At 41.1% G+C, this 24,291-nt stretch overlaps 1 gene segment (V, D, J or C); it reads left to right on the top strand.

The window, feature by feature from the left end:
• The first annotated feature begins 8,943 nt into the window (after positions 1-8,943).
• Positions 8,944-9,606, top strand: LOC125149393 (immunoglobulin lambda variable 5-52-like). The segment is given in 2 exon segments: positions 8,944-9,077; positions 9,195-9,606. Coding segments are annotated over 2 exon segments (458 nt in total).
• The last annotated feature ends 14,685 nt before the right edge of the window (positions 9,607-24,291 follow it).

Genomic DNA, 24,291 nt, shown 5'->3' with positions numbered 1-24,291 from the left:
TAGCTGATTCCAAGAACTTTATCAGCCCTTAAATAATCTCCAGGTCCTGGTTATTGTTGAAAAATTCCACAGTGATTCCTAGGAAGGAAGCTAGTCTGCTTGGCGTCAGCATCTGGGGCGAGATGGTGTTCTGTGAAGGGATACCAGTTGTTCCTTGGTGAAATCTGTTACTGCTGTGTACACCAGATGGTTGCATTGCTACCAGGTTTCATACCAAATATTTGGAAGGAAGGTACTAAATCTAAAACCAAATCTTAATTTTTACTAAATTCATGGAAAGGCTAATATATTCCAACATAATTATTACATACAGGTAAATAATCACACATTAATTTATTTTAGTGTAAATATTTGTATGTTACTGCTCTGAGCCAAATTATAAAGAAAAAAATATATATTTCTTTGTGGGAAAAAAATAAAATAAAAGAGCGTGTTAGCTATTAGGAGGAAGCATCAGCTTTGAATCCTGTTTATGCTGTTCATCTGGATGTAAGGCTAGATGTATCATCTGCTGTGTTTCTGCTTTCCCATCTTATATTGATCAATAACACACAATTCATATAACTGTTCTGATGTATCTGATCTAGATACCCTCTAGTTCCATCCACATAGTTGCAAATGTAAGATTTCATTCTTTTTGATTGCTGAGTAACACTCCATTGTGTGTGTGTGTGTGTGTGTGTGTGTAAGTGTGTATACCACATCTTCTTTATCCATTCATCCATCGATGGACATTTGGACTCTTTCCATACTTTGGCTATTGTTGATAGTGCACTGTAAACATTGGGGTGCATGTGCCCCTTTGAAACAGCATACCTGTATCCTTTGGATAAATACCTAGTAGTGCAATTCCTGGGTTGTAGGGTAGTTCTATTTTTAACTTTTTTTTAATAAAAAATTTTTTTTTACATTTTATTTATTTTTGATAGAGAGAGACAGAGCACAAGTGGGGGAGGGGCAGAGAGAGACAGAGACACAGAATCCGAAGCAGGCTCCAGGCTCTGAGCTGTCAGCACAGAGCCCGACGTGGGGCTTGAACTCACAAACCATGAGATCATGACCTGAGCCGAAGTTGGATGCTTAACCAACTAAGCCACCCAGGCGCCCCTATTTTTAATTTTTTGAGGAACTTCCACACTGTTTTCCAGAGTGGCTGCACCAGTTTGCATTCCTACCAACAATGCAAAAGAGATCCTCTTTCTCCGCATCCTCACCAACATCTGTTGTTGCCTGAGTTGTTAATGTTAGCCATTCTGACAGGTGTCTCATTGTGGCATCTCATTGTGGTTTTGATTTGTATGTCCCTCATGATGAGTGATGGTGAGCATTTTTTCATATGTTGGTTGGCCATCTGGATGTCTTCTTTGGAGAAGTGTCTATTCATGTCTTTTGCCTATTTCTTCACTGGATTATTTGTTTTTTGGGTGTTAAGTTTGATAAGTTATTTATAAATTTTGGAATCTAATCTTTTATCTGATATGTCATCTGAAAATATATTCTCCCATTCCATCAGTTGCCTTTTAGTTTTGCTAATTGTTTCCTTCGCTGTGCAGAAGGTTTTTATTTTGATAAGGTCCCAGTAGTTCATTTTTGCTTTTGTTTCCATTGCCTCCGGAGACGTGTTAAGAAGTTGCTGCAGCCAAGATCAGAGAGGTTTTTGCCTGCTTTCTCCTCGGGGATTTGGACGGTTTCCTGTCTTACATTGAGGTCTTTCATCCATTTTGAGTTTATTTTTGTGTATGGTGCAAGAAAGTGGTCCAGGTTCATTTTTCTGCATGTCGTTGTCCAGTTTTCCCAGCACCACTTGCTGAAGAGACTGTCTTTATTTCATTGGGTATTCTTTCCTGCTTTGTCAAAGATTAGTTGGCTATACATTTGTGGGTCCATTTCTGGGTTCTCTATTATGTTCCATTGATCTGAATGTCTGTTTTTTTGTGCCAGTACCATACTGTCTTGATGATTACAGCTTTGTACTATAGCTTGAAGTCCGGGATTGTGATGCCTTCTGCTTTGGTTTACTTTTTCAAGATTGCTCTGGCTATTTGGGGTATTTTCTGGTTCCATAGAAATTTTAGGATTGTTTGTTCTAGCTCTGTGAAGAATGCTGGTATTACTTTGATAGGGATTACATTGAATATGTAGATTCCTTTGGGTAGTATTGACATTTAACAATATTTGTTCTTCCTATCCAGGAGCATGGAATATTTTTCCATTTTTTGTGTGTCTTCCTCAATTTTTTTCATAAGCTTTCTAAATTTTTAGTATACAGATTTTCCACCTCTTTGATTAGATTTATCCCTAGGTATTTCATGGGTTTTGGTGCAATAGTAAACGGGATTGATTCCTTGATTTCTCTTTCTGTTGCTTCATTGTTGGTGTATAGGAATGCAATCGATTTCTGCGCATTGATTTTATATCCTGCAACTTTGCTGAATTCATGAATCAGTTCTAGCAGTTTTTTGGTGGAATATTTTGGCTTTTCCATCTAGAGTATCATGTCAAAATCAGACTGTTTTCTTACTGTTGAATTTTAAGAGTTCTTTGTATGTTTTGGATAACGGTTCTTTATCAGACGTGTCTTGAAAATATTTCCTCCTTAGTCTGTGGCGTGTCTTCTTATTCCCTTGACAGTGTCTTTCATAGCAGGAGTTTTTAATTTTAATGAATCCATTTCATTAATCATTTCTTGCATTAATTATGCCTTTGGTATTGTATCTAAAAAGTCAATTCTAACATCAGTTAGGTTTTCTCCTATGTTGTCTTCTGGGGTTTTATAGTTTTGCTTTTTTACATTTAGGTCTATGATCCATTTTGAGTTAATTTTTATGAAGGTTTTAGAGTCTTGTATAGATTTTTTTTCATGTAATGTTTAGTTCTGGTACTATTTAGTCAAAAGACTATTTTTTCTTTTTCTTCATTGTATTGCCTTTGGTCTTTTGTCAAAGATCAATTGACTACATTTGTGTAGGTAGATTTCTGGGCTCTCTATTCTTTCTTACCTTATCTGCCTTATTGTCATGTCCATTTTCTCAGTCACTGAAATTGGGAACCTGGTATCTCAATTTGGTTCTCTCTTTGAGCCATAAGGCACATCCTGTTAGCCACCCAAGAAGGAGATTAAAATCCTACATATCAGATTTTTCCCTTTGTTCTACACCACCGTTATATTCCATCAGACTTACATTGTCCCTCCTTGTGTGACATCCATTTCAAGTTCATGCTGTATTCTGTGAAAGCTGTCTGGAAGAGAAAACTGAAAATTCCACTTGATTGTTACTAAAAAATATTGAGATATATCCACATCCATAGGGGATAAAGTGCTTGATCCTCAGTGTGGTAACCCACCTTATCACTCTAGTCTCCCAAATCCAGCCACAGATGCTGCCCCAAACACAACTCCCCACCAATATGAGGCCTCTTTCATACCAAATTTGTGTCTCTTGTGGACTGATCAGTTGTGGTGTCCAGTGTCCAAGATGCTCTTAGTGATCACTGCCTCTTGGAATTCATGCTCTTCTATATAATGAATAGAGATGACTGTAACTATTAAGATACTGAGGAAATGACTGTGTGTAACTTTCAATGCTAGACCAAAATACTTCCACTGTGCTCCCCCAGATTACTCACTCTGGGTGAAGGCAGTTGCCATATTGTGAAGACTCTCAAGGAGCCTTATGGAGAAGTTCATGTGTCAAGGAACTGAAGCATCCTCATTTGTGACTCAGCCAAACTGGGAGTTGATCCACCAGCCCCAGTGAAGCCTTTCTGTTTCCTTGGTCAAAATCTTGATTGCAACCTCATGAGGAAACCTGAGCCAGAAATACACTTCCAAGCTTTTGCCAGTTTGACTCATAGAAACTGTGGAATCATATATGTTTTTGTTTTAGATTTATAGGTTTTGGAGAAATTCTTTGTGAATATATAATACAAAACATACCTAGATAGAAGTGGTCATGTGAAGAGGGTGTAGGCATTGGATTTAGGGTTTGATGTGTGCCATTAGTAAAATGTGATGAGACCATACTGGACTCCCATCTTGTGCATGACTTCAATGGATTGCCTAATGGCCTAAGTTTTGCCTTATAATCCATGGCTTCATTATAAATGTCCCATAGGAACTATGCAAATCTGTTATGTCTTGTCAAACTTCCGTGAGTAAATTGTTGAATATAAATTAATGAAAAGACATGGGCCTCTTCCAAATCTTGATGTTTCAATGTTGAAGTACTCAAAACATGGTACCTGATCCTCATTATTATCATATTGTTTACTCTCTCTTTCCTCAGTATTTATCTGAAGTAAAGACTCATGGGGAGTCACCTCACATATTCCTTTGAATAATAAGAAGCACTTGTGTACATTTCAGCCCCTTAACTGAAAAACAGAGATTCAGCTTTGGCAAGAGGGTCACCCAAGGGAAATAAGAGGAAAACAATGTAGCATGTCCTAATTCAGTAGTGAACTGAACCTCCCAGACTATGTTATAGAAGAGAAACTCATTCTTTGATCTACCTAATCAGGAGAGAATCAAGTTTTGGATTTCAGTGGGAAAAGTCCATAACAGGAGGAAAATGTAACATTTTAGAGTTTGTCAGTGGATGTGGCATTGAAGACTCTCCTCAAGCTGAGACAGAAAGGGAGAGGAAGGAAAAGAGAACCTAGAGTGTTGGAAATCCTACCATGAATACAATGGTGAGTTTTCACTTTGGGAACATCTGGGGGACTGATGAAGTAAACTGATGAAGTACATCTGTGTCATCAGTTGACAAAGTCTGGTGTTGCCCCTGGTGATATCTCCACCTCTCTGTTCTCTCTGCCTCCTTCCTCAGCCACAGTGGCCTTCTATATTTTCACCTTTTGTATCCCTCATGTCTGGCACACTGCTGGCTTGTCATAGTCTTTTCATGAATATTCCTAAAATGGATGGAAACATTTATATAAGTATGATGAGAAGTAGCCATTATGCTGACCTTTTAGGATCTTTTGCCCAGGTTGGCTGAGTCCTTCATCCATGGTGTTGGGATGTAAGAGACAACAGCTTCTGTCCCAGGAGAAACAGCAAAAAAGAAACATGGTGTGGCCTGACCACAAAGGCTTCCAAGAAATGTGAGAACCAGAAATATAAGTTTTGTCATTCCCCAATACCCCAACACTATGTGATGTCTCTGAATATTTGAACACTGTGCTACACTTTCAGAGAACTCTGCAACTTTTTTTATTTTTTTTATTTTTTATTTTTTTATTTTTTTATTTTTTTTTAAATTTTTTTTTTAACGTTTATTTATTTTTGAGACAGAGAGAGACAGAGCATGAACGGGGGAGGGCCAGAGAGAGAGGGAGACACAGAATCGGAAGCAGGCTCCAGGCTCTGAGCCATCAGCCCAGAGCCTGACGCGGGGCTCGAACTCACGGACTGAGAGATCGTGACCTGAGCTGAAGTCGGATGCTTAACTGACTGAGTCACCCAGGCGCCCCTGCAACTTTTTTTAAAGAAATATTGTTTGCTTTGTTCATCCATCAGCAGGACTACCATTCTCTATTCAGATCCAGATTACAGTTCACTTCCATCCTGTTTCCCTATTGAATGAGCCACTCAGGACATTGTTCCCAGAACCCTCTGCCTTGTCACCTGGTGGCAACCTCAGTCACATTGTATAGTGGTCATATTATCCATGTCTCTTTCACCTCAAAATCTAAAAAGCTTTCAGTTGAAAATGATGTTTATTAATAAAATGAGATTTACCTACAGAGGGTGGTCCACAGATATTTCTGGAATGGCAGCAAGCAGGCTGTCAGACCAACACCATAAACATTATTTCCAATGAAAAATCTGAAGTTTGGCCAGTGATCAGCAGGGGACACCTAAGGTGTGCACAGCGTGTGCCCCTTGCTGTATAATCCCTCATATTCTCCAGGGCCTGGGCGTTGGTACCTCATTAGTTTGCTGATGGGGACTCAGCAGCTGTGTCCTTTCTATGCTGGGCAGTCTTACTTACAGGTCTGTGGAAGGTCTCAGTTGCTGTGTCCTCCCTAGTCACTCCAGTTTCCATGGTCCTGCATTCAGCCTGTGCTGATTCAGCAGGCTGCATAGTCTGGTTGTAGGAGTCACTTCTTTCTCCTCTGGAAAGTGTAACAAAATTGGGTGTAAAATGTTGGCTAGCTCCCAACAGCTCCTAGGCTGAAGACCCCAATTCTCAGGGTCTTCAACTCAGTGTACTCAGCATCCATTGCTACTAAATGTAAAATTTCATAATGGAAATATGCAATTAATGAAAAAGAAGGCAAGAAAGGAGTAATAAAGGAACAAAATCCAGATGTAATTAAGAGAAAGGTACCAAAATGATGTTAAATATATAATTTAATATAAATAAATTTATTAAATATATAATTATATATATTTATATATTTATATAAATATATATATTATATATATAAATTATATTACATAATGATATTAAATTATATTAAATATAAATGGACTAAACATTTCAGTTAAAGGTATGAACTGACATACTAGAGCAAAAGGGACATGGTTAAAATAAAGATAAAGATACATTGTATTTTAGAGTGGTAAGGGGCACCTGGGTGGCTCACTTGGTTGCGCTTCTGACTTTGGCTCAGGTCATGATCTCACGTCATGAGTTCGAGCCCTGCTTTGTGTTCTGTGCTGACAGCTCAGAGCCTGGAGCCTCCTTCAGATTCTGTGTCTCCCTCTCTCTGCCCTTCCCCCACTCATGCTCTGTCTCTCTCTGTCTCTCAAAAACGAATATACATTAAAAATTTTTTAAAAGAGTGGTAAAAAAATATACCATGCAACAATGAACAACAGAAAGATGTGGTTATATAAGTATCAGGCCAAAAGAATTTAAGGGAAGAAATTTACTAGAAACACAGCAGCACATTCTCTACTGATGAAATAATCTATTCAAGAAAAAAAACATAAAAAGCTAGAATCTGATAACATACCTTATCAAATAACATGAAGCATAAATTAGCAGAAGCAATGAGAAAAATAATCCACAATCACAGTTGCAGTTGTTAATACAATACTCTTCGTAACTGAATGAATAAACAAAAAAACAATTGCACACATTAAAAAAAGACAGCAGCACAATAACCAAATCAACTTTAAAAGGAGGCCCAATCTGAAAAGTAATTGCTTAAATAATTAAAATACATGATGAAAGAAATGAGGGATTTCCTTATTTATTTCAAATGGATTTTTACTCTTTATCTTGGTTCTGTGAGTAGGAGTAGCTCCTGGTGTTCATACTTACACTTAAAAAAATCATCTTATCACCTTTCTTATCTTATTCTTTTCTTAGCACTCTCACCAGAACTGATGCAGATCATGCAAGGATGCTCCTATCGCTGGAATGTGAATGACTGATTTGGCAACATCCCATGTTCCCATTCCTGGGTATTTCCTACATGCCCCAGGTTTACAAATATAACACAAAGCCCCTTTATTTCCCTTCAACCTCCTCTTTCTCTATCTCATTACCTGTATGACAGTGAATGACAATAAAATTCACCTGATCAACCTAACAGGGGCCCTCAAGTTCACCATCATCCTTTCCCTCATCCTCAGTCTAGGACCACAGTCAACTCCCTGTGTTCTTCATCCTGGGCATTGTGCACTCATCTTCCTCCTCCAGATTCCCTGTATCGTCATCCCTCAAGCCTTCTTGACATGGCCTTACTTGCTGTGTTGTCTTCAGGCACATTGTTGAAACTGACAACAGGATGAGGTATATGTTCTAAGGTATACCTTTCTTAGTAAATAATACTGTATTGTATACTTGAAATTTGTTGACAGGGTAGACCTTAAGTGTTCTCACTACAAAAAAGGATAAGAAAAGAAAGAAAGAAAGAAAGAAAGAGGAAAAAGGAGAAAAGTAAGGAAGAAATGGTATGTATATGAGGAGATGGATATATTAATTAGCTTGATTGTGGTGATTACTTCACAATTTTTATGTATATCCAATCTTCATGTTGTACCTTAAAAGTGCATACAATTTGTGATTGTCAATTATACTCTGACAAAGCTGGAACATTTTTATAAATAAAATATATATTTCATCAATCATTTCTCCTATTTTCAAACTCTAACATGCCCAAATGAAATAAAAATACAAGCACCTCACCCTGACATAGAAGTACTTTTATATTTAGGCTTCAAATTTCCTCGACTATTTTGTCACTTATATTCTATTTTCTCAAAGTTACTATCAAATCATGTAGTGTTTCATCCCCTCAACATATCATGACTAATGTCCTACTCTCCCCCCAAAGTCCATCTTTCTTCTGCGAAGGTGGTGTGCCTTATCTGTCCTGATGTAGGACACCTGGCCTCCACTCCACATGAAGAGAACTAGCCTCCTCCCTCATGTGGCCCTGCTGAGAGAGCAGCTCAGGTGTGTTTCCCCAGCCTTCTGCTTTCTCAATCCACTGTAGTCTCATGCATGGTGTGTGGTGGTGAATCAACCCCATGTTCTTCTCTGACAAAGCCAAAAGTCCTCAGTGGGAAGTCTGTTAATATTAGTTATCTTGGGCACTAGGGCATGTGACACATGTATGCTTGTGGACTGACAGTGGCCAGGCTGTCAGGTCAGTGTCACTGACATCCTTTCCAGTGACAGACTGAAGTTTGACTAGTGGGCAGCAGGGGGTGCTATGGGAATCTCCAGGGTCTACACAGTGGGGATCTCCAGCTGTGTACTGGCCAACCCCCCCAGGGCTGGGGCACTATTGCCTATGTGTCAGCAGCTATGTCCCCTCTGGCTGGGAGGGGTCTCTTGCTCACAGGTCTGTGGAAGGCCCCAGCAGCTGCTTCCTCCCTGGTCCTTCCCAGGGGACAAACTCTGAGCCTTTGTGGAAATCAGCCCTCTCAGGAACAAAGCTGAGACTTCATCTAGAAGGCAGGAAACAAATTTTTGTGAATGGTCCCTCCCCTTTCAGGCCCTGGAGAAGATAAAAGGGGCTTGGCACATCCCAGGCTTGATCTGGGGCCACAGGTGGAGTCTCCGACATGGCTTGGATCCCTTTTTTCCTTGTGCTTCTGGCTCACTGCACAGGTAGGGACATCCCCAGATCCATGGCAGCTCTTGAGTGGGTGTCACCCTCACTGTCACAGACCTCCAAGCAGCTTAACTTTGTCCCCTGCCTAGTCTCATGAGTGTCTGTGTTTGCAGGTTCCCTGTCTCAGCCGGTTCTGACCCAGCCACCCTCCCTCTCTGCATCTCTGGGAACTTCTGTGAGACTTACCTGTACCCTGAGCAGTGGCTTCAGAGTTGGTGATTTCTGGATAAACTGGTACCAGCAGAATCCAGGGAACCCTCCCCGGTATCTCCTGTACTACCACTCAGACTCAGATAAACACCAGGGCTCCGGGGTCCCCAGCCGCTTCTCTGGATCCAGTGATGCCTCAGCCAATGCAGGGCTTCTGCTCATCTCTGGGCTGCAGCCTGAGGATGAGGCTATTACTGTAGCACATGGCATGGCAACTCTAAGTCTTACACTGTGTTCCAGACTCATGATGCAGTGAGACAAAAACCTCACCTGCAACTTCCTGACCTGGTGCACCACCCACAGCAGGGGCTCTGACCAAGTCCAGCTCAGGGGTTGGTTTCCATTGTCATTTCTTTTGTCAGTACCTGATTTGCCTTAGACCACTTGACCTGACAATATTTCACACTGTTGTTCAGATCAAAATTTGGATTAATCTATTGCTAGTATAGGCTCACTCTGTTAATGTTGCATTGGAGGTAATCCCATGCTTAGAGATTAATAGCTTTTAATGAAATAATTGAATGAGTCCAAAAATGTTGATTCAGGTTATGCCCTTCTAAGAGTGTAGAGTGACTCAGAGATACTTCTGGTCTGAGAGTTTCAATTTAGGGTTGGAATGCAGTCTTCACATGCTGCTTGGAATTGTATTCTCCATCAAAAGCAATCAACCATCAAAATTAAAAGTTAGAGAGGTGCCTGGGTGGCTCAGTTGGTTAAGCATCCGACTTTGGCTCATGTCATGATCTCCCGGTTCATGAGTTCGAGCCCCGCATTGGGCTGTGTGCTGACGGCTCAGAGTCTGGAGCCTGTTTCAGATTCTGTGTCTCCTTCTCTTTCTGCTCCTCCCTGGCTCTCACTGTCTCTCTCTCAAAAATAAATAGACATTAAAAAATTTTTTTTAATTATAAGTTAGAAATAATACCATTTACAATAGCACCAAAATATTAAATATGAAATACAAGGATAAATCTGACAGAATTTGGAAGTTTTATGCACTAAAAACTATAAACCATTCATGACAGAGATTAAATATTTAAATAAATCTGTAGGTATATCTGTCTTATGGGTCAAAATATTTAATGTGGTGAAGATGTCAATTCTCTCAGACTTGGCCAATACAATTGTTGCAATAACTTTGGGTAAAATGTCCTTGTAATGCTGTGGAATTCCAGGAAAAAAAAAAGAAACAATAAAAAAAGTGTACACAGATTTTAGCCCTGGGAGAATCCTGCTCTGCATTCACAGGGTATGCCTGTATCTATGGAGGATGAAGTATAGGAAGTTGGTTTGAAGTTAGAGGAAACAAATCAGGACAGCGCACAGGCATGCAGCTTCTGTCAGCAACATACACCAGGTAGGGGACCTGGTGTCCTGAGGGCTGATGAACAGAGTGTGGGTGCAACAGGGCTAGGGGTGGGGGCTCCTGGGCACTAAGCCTGTGTGGTTACCACCAATGTCCATATGGGGTGATGAGTTTCTGTTCATCACCTCAACCCAGAGAAGGACCCTGCAACTTGTAACCTGTTGGAGGAGAATTGTGGCCATACAGGTGCTTTATTAAAGAGGGCACCATGTGATTCAGAAACTCTGACAGTACTTCCAAGGGTTACAAATGGAACTTGCATCCATAATTCCTGGGAAGACAGTCTGAGGAAAGTGGTCATAGAATAGATCACCTCCAATACCTGTCTTGGCCTGTCTTGGAAGGGATGTGGTTGTATCCCTGCAACATATAGGGTGTTGTTTGCTTGATCTTGTGGGTGTGTATGTAGTGGAAAGTCATGCCTACTGGGGAAATCTTACGTTCCCTGACACAGGCTTCCTTGAAACCCAGACTTCTCAGGGCCTTTGTTGGACTCAGGACACAGATTCCCCCCATCCTCCAACACTTACCATAGATTATTCCACAGAACAGAACCCACAAAGAGTCCATGAAATAGAGCTTATGATGTAGATATGGAGTACAACATGAGATTGAGAAAGATGTGTCTTAGTTTGGCGGCCTTAGGAACAGAATTGTGGATTGTCTACACCACATTCTGGATTTCCCCCCTCCTCATTGTCCCTGAAATGTCACAGTTCAGGTATGCTGATATTCATGCTTATGCAGGTATCCCTCTTCAGCTCTTCCCACTCCCTCCACTGTGTAGACTTGTCCTATGTTCACAACACCTTTCCTGCTGATTTGGGCTCTCTAAGGGACTGGAACCCCAGGAGTGAAAGCCAATGTCTACTGTACTGGAAGAAGCAACAGCAGTGGCTTGAAGGGTATAATTTTGACACATCAACACTTGAGATATTTCATCAAAACTCTGGACCCATTGAAACAACCACATATTCGTAGGATGTTGGTCCTCTTGGTCGTCTCCATGTCACTGTATAGCTGAAGGTCTTGATTGCAACTTAAGGATGAAGGTGAACATCACTGAGCAGCAAAATGAAGAGGTCCCAGTGCCTCTCCAGTGCTCCAGGCCTGGGGAAAATGAGATTCAAGCTCCTTGAGCACCCACAGCCAATTTCATCTGTCTACAGTGACAATTTTAGATCTTTCTCCTTTTCTTGTTAGTGTTCCTCATCAGATCAAGTGAGGAAATGAAAAATATGTTTGTATCTTGACTTCTTCAAGTCCCTTACCCCTAGGAACAGCCAGGGATTTCTTCTTAGCTTATATTAAGACTTGGGGCTCCCATCCTTGATGACTTTCTCCTTTATGCACTTCCCTTCCCACTTACCAACCTCATTGCAGTCTCGAGATTTGTGTTCTGAATTCTCAAGTGAGTTAGGCTTTGGACAAAGTGAGCAGGATGCTAAATGTCTCCTCTTTCTATATGTATATATTTTTATCATTTAGATTCCTGTTTCCAAGCTGTACAGACACATCCATTCATGATGTTGGGATCAGATCTCAAGAACACCACCATGTATAGCAGAAAAAGCAGCAACACAGAGATGAACAGTATGGTCTGCAAACAAAACATGCAGGCAGAAGCCCTGGAAATGTGAACCTGGGGTTCTTGTCTAATTGGCATCTGAGATGAAAGCTCTGACTTCAGGTCTGTCAAGGAATGTTTCCATGGGGTCTCTTAGATCCTGTCCTAAGACAAGCCTGACCACTGGGACCAGACATGGGATGATCTGGACACAGTGTTCCAGATCTGTGAGGCACAGGATGCAGCCTCCCTCCTCCCCTTGTGGGCCCTTCACTCTCTGGAACTTACTGCATCTAGCTGTGCATCATCTACAATCTGTCCTCATCCTCTCAAATTATGTCCCCAAATCCAGTCCTTTGTGACAACATATTGTGATACTGTGTCACATTGGGCAGAAATCCCTTGATGCTAGCATCAGCCTGCCCTGGGGACCAGGTCCATGATAGGGTCAGGGCAGAACCAGTGACACAGAGTTCAGCTGAGCCGACTCAGGACAGTTGGCTGACCAAGAGGTCCTTCATTCCATACTATTTACTTAACATGTATTCAGTGTCACACTTGGGTCTAGGGGCTCAGGATAGAGAAGGGATAAGATAGGAATGGTCCCTGTCCTAAGGGTGATGATGCTGTCTGGGGAAGAGACAACAATCCAGTAAAAGTATCAATACACACAAAATGTTACTGTGAAGAGAGGTCAGCATGGTAGCGTGGGTATAGGAACCACTAGAGGGTTTGACAAGAAGGATCTGATTCAAGCTTATGAAGAAAAGTCCAGATGCTTCAGTGAACAAGAATGAACAGGAGGAAAGAGGGAGGCAACTGAGAAAGGCTGTGGCTGTTGGAGGAGAATGGGCAGACTCAGCAAGTTTGGGGAGGAAGGAGGTACTGAAGAATGGGGTGTGGCTTCAAGCCTGCTCTTAGGAACTGGATGAGATATGAGTGAGCCCTTGGAAAGAAGCTTCATGGGAAAGGGTGGAGAGATGAGACCCCAAGCTCATTTTCATGATGAAAGCATCAACAGCCTCCCTGCCTCGCTCAGTGGTGACATGGGGATATTTCCTCTCCAGATGACAAGTGGGGAATCTTTAAGGGCTTCACTCTTTCTTCTCTGATAGTTATCCAAGATGTCTCTTCTCCATTACCCTCATGGCCCCAAGCTGATTTCCACATAGGGATAAAATACTCTTCGTTCCCAAGTATCACATCCACAGAACAAGCCCTCCAGAATGAGAAAGGGTTGTCCTCCTGGACCCACTGATCAGGAATCCCAGCCTTCAGGAGGACTGGACCAGACCACCCACACTATCTTCCCTCAAATCATCATGGTTCTCAGAAAGCGAATCATCTGGGGCATCTGGATGGCTCAGTCAGTTAACATCCGACTCTTGATTTTGGCTCAGGTCATGATCCCACAGTTCGTGAGTTTGGGCCCCCTGTCAAGTGCTGCTCTTGGAGCCTACTTGGAATTCTCTCTCTCTCCCTTTCTCTCTGCCCCTCTCCCACTCATGTTCTCTCTCTCTCTCTCTCTCTCTCTCTCAAAGTAAGTAAATAAGCATTTTTTAAAAGAAAAGGAATTATTTTATTTCTTTGGGAAACACAAGACTCATCCCTGGGTTTGGAGCTGGTGTCAATCACATGCTGACCACCTGGCTAGGAGATGTGGATACAGATAGGAGAGGAAAAGGTCAGAAGGTTTCCTCAAGTGTCCTCACCATGGACATCATGCAGCTCTCTACCAACTCTGCCCTCCACCTTCATAGCTAGTTCACATTGGGTTTTGTACTGTGGATACTGAGAGCAGGGCAAGGGACAGAGATCAGGGGGCTGCTGTCTCACAAAGTTTTATTTCTTACTCCCAGAACTTTCCAATGTCTTATGAAACACAAGATGCTCCCTGACCACCTGTGCTCCTCTCCTCCATCTGTCCCTTAGCTGAGAAGCAGACCCAGAGACCCAGCACAAGATGCTCTGCACACATCTCAGGAGGAGTCCCCTTCTTCTCCCATCCCCAGTAAGTGCTACCCCAGGTCACCTCAGGTGCATGGCTGATAGTCTCCATCTCACAGGGTCCTGGTCACAGGAGGTGCTCTCACACTCACCTTCTTCTGTGTCCTGGGAGTGGGATCAGAGTTAGCCCAACTCAGAAAGCCAAACATCTGACTCTCATACAAATAAATAATGAACAAGTGTGAAATATTTTATTCAACTCATATATTTGTAAAGAGACTAGTAAAATGGTGAAGCTTGATTAGAGCATATCAAAAACCAAAGTACTTACAGTTCACCAGGAAAATGAGCTTTGAAGAAATATTTTTGTGTGTTGGAGATACACTGCTAAATTTTTAATAGGAGAAGAATCACATAAGAGGAAAACATCTGTGTCCTCAACAGAAGAGAACATGTCTACATGGGGATAGGTCAACTGCTCTGGACTTAGGTATCTGAGTAGAGACACCTCCTCAGTTCTGATCCATGAACAGCAAGGGAGTTGTGAACAAATTCATCCTAAGAGTCTGGGAAGAGCATACAGTCTTTCCTGAGGTGATGGGAGACCACATAAGGGGACATCTGGTCTGGCTCTTTGTCAGGAGACAGTACACAGAGTGGTAGGGAAGCAGGAGATGTATCTGATGGGCTCTGGCCACCATGTCAGACAATAAGTGTGTCTGGACCTGGACACCAAGAACTCTAAGGACCCACTTTTGAAGAGTCAGGACTGATTAGCACTAAGATGTGCCACCAGGCACTGCCTGCGCCTTCTGCCTAGGGCACACAGCTATAACCTCCACACCTCCTGGTCCCACACAGTCCCTCCCCTGTCCACCACCTTGACATACTCAGCAGAGGGGACTGACCCAGGGCCAGTGAGGGGTCTCACTTGCATGGAAGGGCCCTCTCTCTGTCAGAGATTGAAGAGGAGAAGGGAGAATTTAGAGGAGGTTATGCTCAGCTGTGGGGCCACAGAAAGCAGGATTGGTGATAAGTTCCACCATGGCCTAGTCCCCTCTCCTCACCTTCCTTGCTCACTGCACAAGTGACTGGATGCAAAAACAGGGGCATGGTCCCTGGGAGAATACTTGGACCTATTCTGCCTCTTGTCTCCAGACCCTAATATCACCTTTTTTTTTTTTTTTAATTTAAATTCAAGTTAGTTAACACAGAGTACAGTATTGGTTTCAGGAGTAGAATTTAGTGATTCATCACTTACATATAGCACCCATTGCTCATCCCAACGAGTGCCCTCCCTAATGACCATCATTAGCCCCTCCCCCATCCATCTCCCCTCCGGCAACCCTGTTTGTTCTCTGTATTTAAGAGTCTCTAGTTGTTTGTATCCCTCTCTGTTTTTATCTTATTTTATTTTTCCTTACCTTCCACTATGTTCATCTGTTTTGTTTCTTAAATTCCACATATGAGTGAAATCATATAGTATTTGTATTTATCTGACTGACTTATTTCTCTTACCATAATATACTCTAGTTCCATCCATGTTGTTGCAAATGGCAAAATTTCATTCTTTTTGATTGCTGAGTAATATTCCATTGTATGTATGTGTATATATATATATATATGTATGTATATATATTGTGTATATATATGTATACAATATATATACAATGTATATATACATATATATACACAATATATACAATTGTATATGTATACAATACATATGTATACAATATATATACAATGCATATATACACATATATACAATGTATATATATGTATATATGTGTATATATATATATATACATTGTATGTATATATATATGTATGTATATATATATATACATACATACATACCACATCTTTATCCATTCATCAGTTGATGGAAATTTGGGCTCATTCCATAATTTGGCTATTATTAGTATTTCTACTATTAATGAACAACACTGAACAGAATGCCTATTATTTTTTAATAAAAAATTGTCTTTAAAAAAACAAAGCTTTCAAAGAAAAGGATATTTCAGAAGATAAAACCCTTGTAAAGGCAAAATTATATAGAGCATAGGTTTTCTTTTAGTTAAATTCATGGAATAATTTTGTTGAAATTATAATCTTAGATTTTCACTTATCAGTTTAAATATGTTGCTGCATTTAGAATCTCAAAGTAACACAACTTCTCTGTACCACACTCACACACAACTGAACACGCTGACAGTTTGTTCTTTTCCATTCCAAGCAAATCCTGGAACTAAAATCAGTTAAGACTCTTGTGCATACTATTTTTAGAGTTATTAAAACATCTGTTGATGATATTTTGGTAAATGGGACTAATGGTTTTATGGGTTTGTTTTCTTTTCTTTTCTTTTTTGGCTAACATCTATCTTCCTGGCAAAGTCATATGTAAAACGGGCACATTTTCACACACAAGCATATAAATTGACCCTCCCCCCCCCCCCCCATAACACTCACTATGGGCACATTCTCTATTTGGAATGTGGATTCTAACATTCACCACATCTCAGTCTCCTGGGAACAGATACTGCTCAAGGAATTCAGAGTTTTAAGTAAAATGCTGCAGAGAACGTTATTTGTCACACCCCTGTGTCCTGTGCTTGCAGAAGTGATTCCTAGGAGTGAGTCACTGTGTTAAAAACGATTTGTAAAAAAACTAAGTGGATGATGGTAGTGCTCAAGTGTGTGAGATATTGACGAGTAAGATTCACTTGGCATCAATTCACTGGCCTGGGGCCTTCCCTTAACTTTTCATCCCTAAAGAGAGGCTCCTTCTCCTCTCAGTGGTGTGGGGGCATATGTCCAGGGAAGGGTAGCCATGGTCAGAAGGGGCTCACATGAGAGAAAACAATGTAGCATCCTTCACAGAAGAGGCCATGTGGCCATGAGGACCCATCATTGCTCTGGACTTGATCCTAATCTAAGAGGAATTTGTGTAGAGACATCACCTCAGTCTTGACCCAAGAACACCCAAGGGAACCATGGACACACTGATTCTGAGGAGTCTGAGTAGAGCATAAATCTGCCCTGAGATGATGGGAGGTCACATAAGATATGGCCTTAGTGCAGGGTACAGTGGAAAGAGCAGTGAGGAGGTAGGAGCTGTCTCTTATGGGCTCTGGTCACCATATCACACAACAGTGTGCCGGGAATGGACATTGGATGGCACTCAGTCCTGTTTATTAAGTTGAAGGGATGATCATAGCTGGGAGTTGCCACCTAGCACTGCCTGTGCCCTCTGCTCAGGGTTCACAGCTGAGACGTATCCACCCCCTGGACCCACACAGCTCCTTCCCTGCCCACTCCCTTGACATCTTCAGGCAGAGAGACCTGACCCAGGCCAGTGAGGGGTCAGAGAGCTGGGGTCTTATTTGAATGGAAGGGCCCTCTCTCTGTCAGAGATTGAAGAGAAGGGAGGCATTAGGGGAGGTTCTGTTCAGCTGTGGGGCCACAGAAGGCAGGATCAGTGATGGTCTCCATCATGGCCTGGTCCCCTCTCCATCTCACCCTCCTCAATCACTGCACTTTGACTAGATGGGGGGACAAGAGAAGGGGCCCTGGGAGGACATATGTGACTCTTCTTCCTCTTTTCTCATTTCCCCAACATCACCCTCTCTGTGTCTCTCCCCCTTGCAGGGTCCTGGGCCCATTCTGTGCTGACTCAGCCACTTTCAGTATCTGGGTACCTAGGCCAGAGTGTCACCATCTTCTGCACTTGGAGCAGCTCCAACATTGGTGGTAATGGTGTGAATGAGTACCAAGAGCTCCCAGGCATGGCCCCCAAATGTACTTTGTAAGGTAATAGCAATAAACCCTTGAGGGTCCCCAATCACTTTTCTGGCTCCATGTCTGGCAACTCTGTCTCCCTGAATAACACTGGACTAAGGAGTGAGGATAATGTGGCTCCTCATAGTCTCCCATGACAATATTCTCGGCTCACACAGAGCCTCCAGCCTATGGGAACTGAGATCAGAACCCTTTTCTCATTTGCTGGGTGGGTGGCCCCAGCAGCTGTTCAGGCTCAACCTGTGGCTTCTACTTCTGATGCTCCTGCTGCTGCTACCAAGGGTCTAGGTCCATTGAGGGTCACAACCTGGGAGTGAGGTCTACTCCTTTCCTTCTGTCTCCAAGTTACTCACAGCAGCCCCTTCCTAGACAAACGGTCTCAAAGCAAGAGAAAGGCGACCTCTCCTATCAGGTTGGGACACAGGGTCTCTTTGCACTGAAGTTCATGGACTGGGGGTGGCAGGTCCACTGTGTTCATCTCACACCTGACCTCTGAGGAATCCAGTGTCTCTATCCTTCGTCATTTACCTATTTCTAGAAACCCAGAGCTATAGTATCCTCTCACTAGTCCTCGACAGGAATGCCTGTTGTTTCTGCTCATTGGAGAGATTTCTTCTGCCACTGCTGCACCAGTCCCAGAATATCTTTGACTCAAGCATAAATTTAGGTCTTTTGGAATGACTCCTTGTCCATTACCATTAATTCTGAAATCTAATTATGGATTTTTTTTCTTGCTTAATTGTGTTTCTAATACTTGAAGAATAAGGTTGAGTAATAATGGAATTATAGGTTACTTTTTCCTGTTCCTGATCTTGTGGAAATGTCCTCCCACAATCCCTCTAGTAGTTAAGGTGCTGGCTGAGGAACTGAGTCATGTTTGTGGGAGAGATTATATTAATACGTTATAAATGTCTCTGTCTGTTTCTATTTTATGTGTTTGTTACAAGAATTTGTTTTAAATTCTGTCAATGGCTCTTTCAGGATCTATTCAGATCATATGCTTTATTTATTTGTGTTAAAATGATGTTTTATTTTAAGGAGTTTTCAGTATGAAAAAAATAGAGTTTACAATATGGAACCAAACACGTATACCTGGAATAAACCACATATGTTCATGATATATCAATTTATTAATATGATATTGGAATATCTTTGTTGATATATTTTGAGATATTTACATCAATATTTCATAATATTAGTCTGAAATTTTCTTTTTTTAATTTTTTTTTCTTTAACATTTATTTATTATTGAGAGACAGAGAGACACAGAGTGTGAGCAGGGGAAGGGTAGAGAGAGAGGGAGACACAGAATCTGAAATAGGCTTCAGGCTTTACCCTTTACCCATTTGACCCATTCCCCCACCACAATCCCTCCAGCAACCCTCAGTTTGTTCTCTGTATTTAAGAGTCTCTTATATTTTGTCCCCCCCCATTTGTATATTATTTTTGCTTCCCTTACCTTATGTTCATCTGTTTTGCATCTTAAATTCCTCATATGAGTGAAGTCATATGATATTTGTCGTTCTCTGACTAATTTTGCTTAGCATAATGCACTCTAAGTTCCATCTACATTGTTGTAAATGGCAAGATTTCATTCTTTTTGATTGCCAAGTAATACTATGATATATATATATATATATATATATATATATATATATCTCATGTCTTCTTTATCCATTCATCTATTGATGGACATTTGGGCCTTTTCCATACTTAGGCTATTGTCGATAGTGCTGCTATAAACATTGGGGCGTATGTACCCCTTTGAAACAGCACACCTGTATTCCTTGGGTAAATATCTAGTAGTGCAATTGCTGGGTCATAAGGTAGTTCTATTTTTAATTTTTTGAAGAACTTTCATACTGTTTTCCGGAGTGGCTGCACCAGTTTGCATTCCCATTAGCAGTGCAAAAGGGTTCCTCTTTCTCCGCATCCTCACCAACATCTGTTGTTGCCTGAATTGTTAATGTTAGCCATTCTGACAGGTGTAAGGTGGTATCTCATTTTGGTTTTATTTGTATTTCCCTGATGATGAGTGATGGTGAACGTTTTTTCATATGTCTGTTAGCTATCTGGATGTTTTCTTTGGAGAAGTGTCTATTCATGTCTTTTGCCTATTTCTTCACTGGATTGTTCTTTTGGGTGTTGGGTGTTATTTGTTTTTGGGTGTTATTTGATAAGTTATTTATAGATTTTGGATACTAACCCTTTATATGATATGTCATTTGCAAATATATTCTCCCATTCCATCGGTTGCCTTTTAGTTTTGTTGATTGTTTCCTTTGCTGTGCAGAAGATTTTATCTTGATGAGGTTCCAATAGTTCATTTTTGCTTTTGTTTCCCATACATCTAGAGACATGTTAAGTAAGAAGTTGCTGTGGCTGAGGTCACAGAGGTTTTTCCTGCTTTCTCCTCTAGGATTTTGATGGTTTCCTGTCTTACATTTAGGTCTTTCATCCATTTTGAGTTTATTTTTGTGTATGGTGTAAGAAAGTGGTTCAGGTTCATTTCTTTGCATGTCGCTGTCCAGTTTTCCCAGCACCATTTGCTGAAGAGACTGTCTTTATTTCATTGGATATTCCTTCCTGCTTTGTCAAAGATTAGTTGGCTATGCGTTTGTGGGTCCATTTCTAGGTTCCCTATTATGTTCCATTGATCTGAGTGTCTGTTTTTTGTGCTACTACCATACTGTCTTGATGATTACTGTTTTGTAATACAACTTGAAGTCTGGGATTGTGATGCCTCCAGTTTTGGTTTTCTTTTTCAGGATTGCTTTGGCTATTCAGGTTTCTGTGTGGTTCCATACAAATTTTAAGATTGTTTGTTCTAGCTCTGTGAAGAATGCTGGTGTTATTTTGACAGGGATTGCTTAAATCCATTAAAATTTTTTTAAGTTTATTTATTTTTTAGAGAGAGAGAGACAGAGTGTGAACAGGGGAGGGGCAGAGAGAGAGAGGAAGACACAGAATCTGAAGCAGATTCCAGGCTCTGAGTGGTCAGCAGGGAGCCCGATGCAGGGCTCGAACCCACGAACTATGAGATCATGACCTGAGCCAAAGTCAGATGCTTAACTGACTGAGTCACCCAGGCACCCCTTAAATCTATTTTTACTGGAGGTTACCAGTAATAACTTTTTCATTTTTTTCAGATATCATTTCTTATTTCGTATATTTGTGCATGGGCCATTTTCATTCAAAAGTTAGTAAGTGGTTGTTCTATTCTATCATTGGTAAACATGATTTTGACGTGTGCCAGTTAGACCCACTATTCCTTGATGATCTCCCTCTTTTATAATTTTGTTCATTATGATGGGAAATGTTTATTTTTTGTTTTTTTTTAGTTTCTTAAATTTGGCAGAATTCTAAATTCTCCCTCTTGATTGCTCTTCTCTTTACCATATGGATTTTGCAAAGCTCTTATTCTCTCATTTTTAAAAAATAGGCTTTATTTTTAAGATAAATTTTAAGTTTATGGCAAATTTGAATGAAAAAGTGCAAAGATTTCCCAAATGTTGGCTGCAAAAATGATCTTGTGTTAGCACCAACTCCTGGGAACACTTCCTAATATCTTCTGAGATTCTACTCAGTCTCAAGTAAGCAGCAGGGTCCTGGGATCCAAGCTGTTTCTCTGCATCTAATGATGCTTTGAAGAACTCAGGACATTAAAAATTAAATTGTGGTCTTCATCCTGGTGACAAAACTGATCAATATTGTCAGGTATGGGGTGACAAGAACACTGCTCACACTGAGCTCCAGGTCACTGGGGAAGGGGGGCAAACCCCTCTGCTTGTGCTGCCTAGGTTCTCACTAGGTGCTCAGTGCCAGTGACAACAGCCAGCTTCATACAGCCAGTCAATAGCTTGACATGGAGCTATCACTTAGGGAATGTCTGCCATATTGCTAATTGGATATTCTGAGCTTTTTCATCTCTACACGGCATCAAATCATTTTCCAGGTCATAGAATCATGCTAGCGTGACCATAGGGGATAATGTAGATTCTTATGTAGCACAGGAGATGTATTCACCAAAATTATCCTGTTGTGGTCAATTAAAAATCAAGAAGTAGACTAAACAGGAGGGGCCAAGATGGCAGAGCGGTATGGAAGTTCTCTGCTTCTCTCATCCCTGAAATGCAGCTAGATCAGCACCAAACCATTTTACACACCTAGAAAATTGATCTGAGGATTTACACAACAATCTGCATAACTCGAGCCATAGAACTTGGTAGGTACGTGGCATGGAGAGGTGAACTTGAGGAGAGAGAAGTCATGAAGGGTAAGGAGCTATTTTCATGGAGAGAGGACAGAGAAAGGGTGGCAAGTACAGGAAAAACACTCTTCCTGAAAGTAGCTGGAGAGAAAGAGAAAGAGTGGAAACACCCACAAATCACTGAACAAGAAAGAGAGAAAGGAGAAAGGAGAGGGTTTCAAATACCATTAGGACTCTATAATCAGAGTTGGAAATTCTGCAGCTCAACATCTGGCAGTGCTCTGGTGGGAAGGGCAAATTCCCAGGAGCAGGCAGTGAGGTCTGAGGAGTCTGTGGGCCACACAGGGAGAAGAAGTTCCCTACCAAGAGGACATTTGGTAGAGGCCCATGGCCTCCCCACAGGCAAAGATCCCAGTGGACCCTGGAGACAGCCACGCTTGTTGGCATTGGGACAAAGATGCCAGGGTATAGTGAAACCTGGCTCTGGTTGTGTGTTGTGATTTACCATAATCCCTGAACCTCTGATGCTGCATGATTGCACGAACTTTTTCTGGGGCAAGCCAGCACCCAGCCACAATCTCGAGCCTCTGCAGCAGCATCACATAAATGTTCCTGGGAGTAAACCAGCACCTGGCCATTGCTCGGTGAGACCCTCCCCCAGAGGGTCAGAATGGGTCCAAGCTGTAGGGCTCTCAGAAGTGAGGGGTTTGGAAACACAGTCCCATCTGAGATAAAAGTCAGGAGGGGTGCCTCCTGGCAGGCTGCCAGCTTGGTCATGGACAGTGTAGAAATGGGGAGTGGATGGAAGCTGGAGACAAAGGGGGAATGCTTGATTGCTGGTAGGTGAGAGTGCAGTGTTCCTATGCCAGAGACTGGGAATCTGGGTAAAGCCATTTTCATCTCCCCCATGCATGCACATACCTGTGCGTGCACATACCTGTGCATGCACATGTGGGCAACACCTATCCACCCCAGTAAGCTAAGAAGCGCCACCTAGTGGAGATTACACCACTACACCATTACACCAAGCCCCGCCCAAATATGCCAACCAAGCCTAGAGGACCACCACAAGTCTCTCTGCCTGCTTAGTGTATGTACTATAAAGTGCTTCATAGTTTGACTTCTAGGGGAACCTGGATGTAATTTCATTCAGATTTCATTCTGTTTGCTGGTCCATCTGTTCGGTTTTTTTTTCTTTCTTCTTTTTCTTTTCTTATTCTTGGATACAGAAAGAGAAAAAAATTATTTTTACTTTCTGTTTTTATGAAAGTTTGTCTCTTTTTAAATTTTTACTATATTATATATTTTTGTAAATATTTTTTATTCTATTTTATTTTCTTTATTTCATTTTATTCTATTTTATTGTGTATATTTGTTTTAATTTTTAAACGTTTTCTTGCTTCTTTTCTTTTCTTTCTTTCATTTTTTCTCTATTCTATCAAGTTTCTTTCAACAATGAAACCAAATCACACCTAAAATTAGCTTTTTTATTTGATTGTTTGTGATGTTTTTAACTTTTTAATTTTAATTTTATTAATTCTTTTTCTTCCTCCAAAATGAGAAAATGAAAGAATTCACCCCCAAAATAGAACAGGAAGAAATGACAGCCAGGGACTTAATCAACACAGATACAAGCAATATGTCTGAATCAGAATTTATACTCATGATAATAAGAACACTAACTGGGTTTGAAAAAAGCATAGAATCCTTTTTGGCAGAGATAAAACAAGTAAAATCTAGTCAGGTGAAATTAAAAACGTTATAACTGAGATGCAATCTTGAATAGATGCCATGGGGGCAAGGATGGATGAACCAGAGTAACAAATAGCTATATGGAAAACAAACTAATAGAGAATACTGAAGAGGAAAAAAAGAGAGAAACTAAGGCAAAAGAGTAAGATTTAAGAATTAGAGAAATCAGTGACTCATTACAAAAGAATAACATCTGAATCATAGAAGTTCAAGAAGATGAAGAGAGAGAAAAAGGGGTAGAAGGTTTATGTGAGCAAATCATAGCAGAAAAGTTTCCTAACCCAGGGAAAGACACAGACATCAAAATCCAAAAAGCACAGAATACTCCCATAGATTCAACAAAAACCGACTATCAACAAG

This window comes from Prionailurus viverrinus, chromosome D3 (assembly GCF_022837055.1).
Source record: "Prionailurus viverrinus isolate Anna chromosome D3, UM_Priviv_1.0, whole genome shotgun sequence".
Taxonomy (NCBI): Eukaryota; Metazoa; Chordata; class Mammalia; order Carnivora; family Felidae; genus Prionailurus; species Prionailurus viverrinus.
The sequence above is the reverse complement of the archived record's forward strand: the minus strand, read 5'-3'. Positions and strand labels throughout refer to the sequence as shown.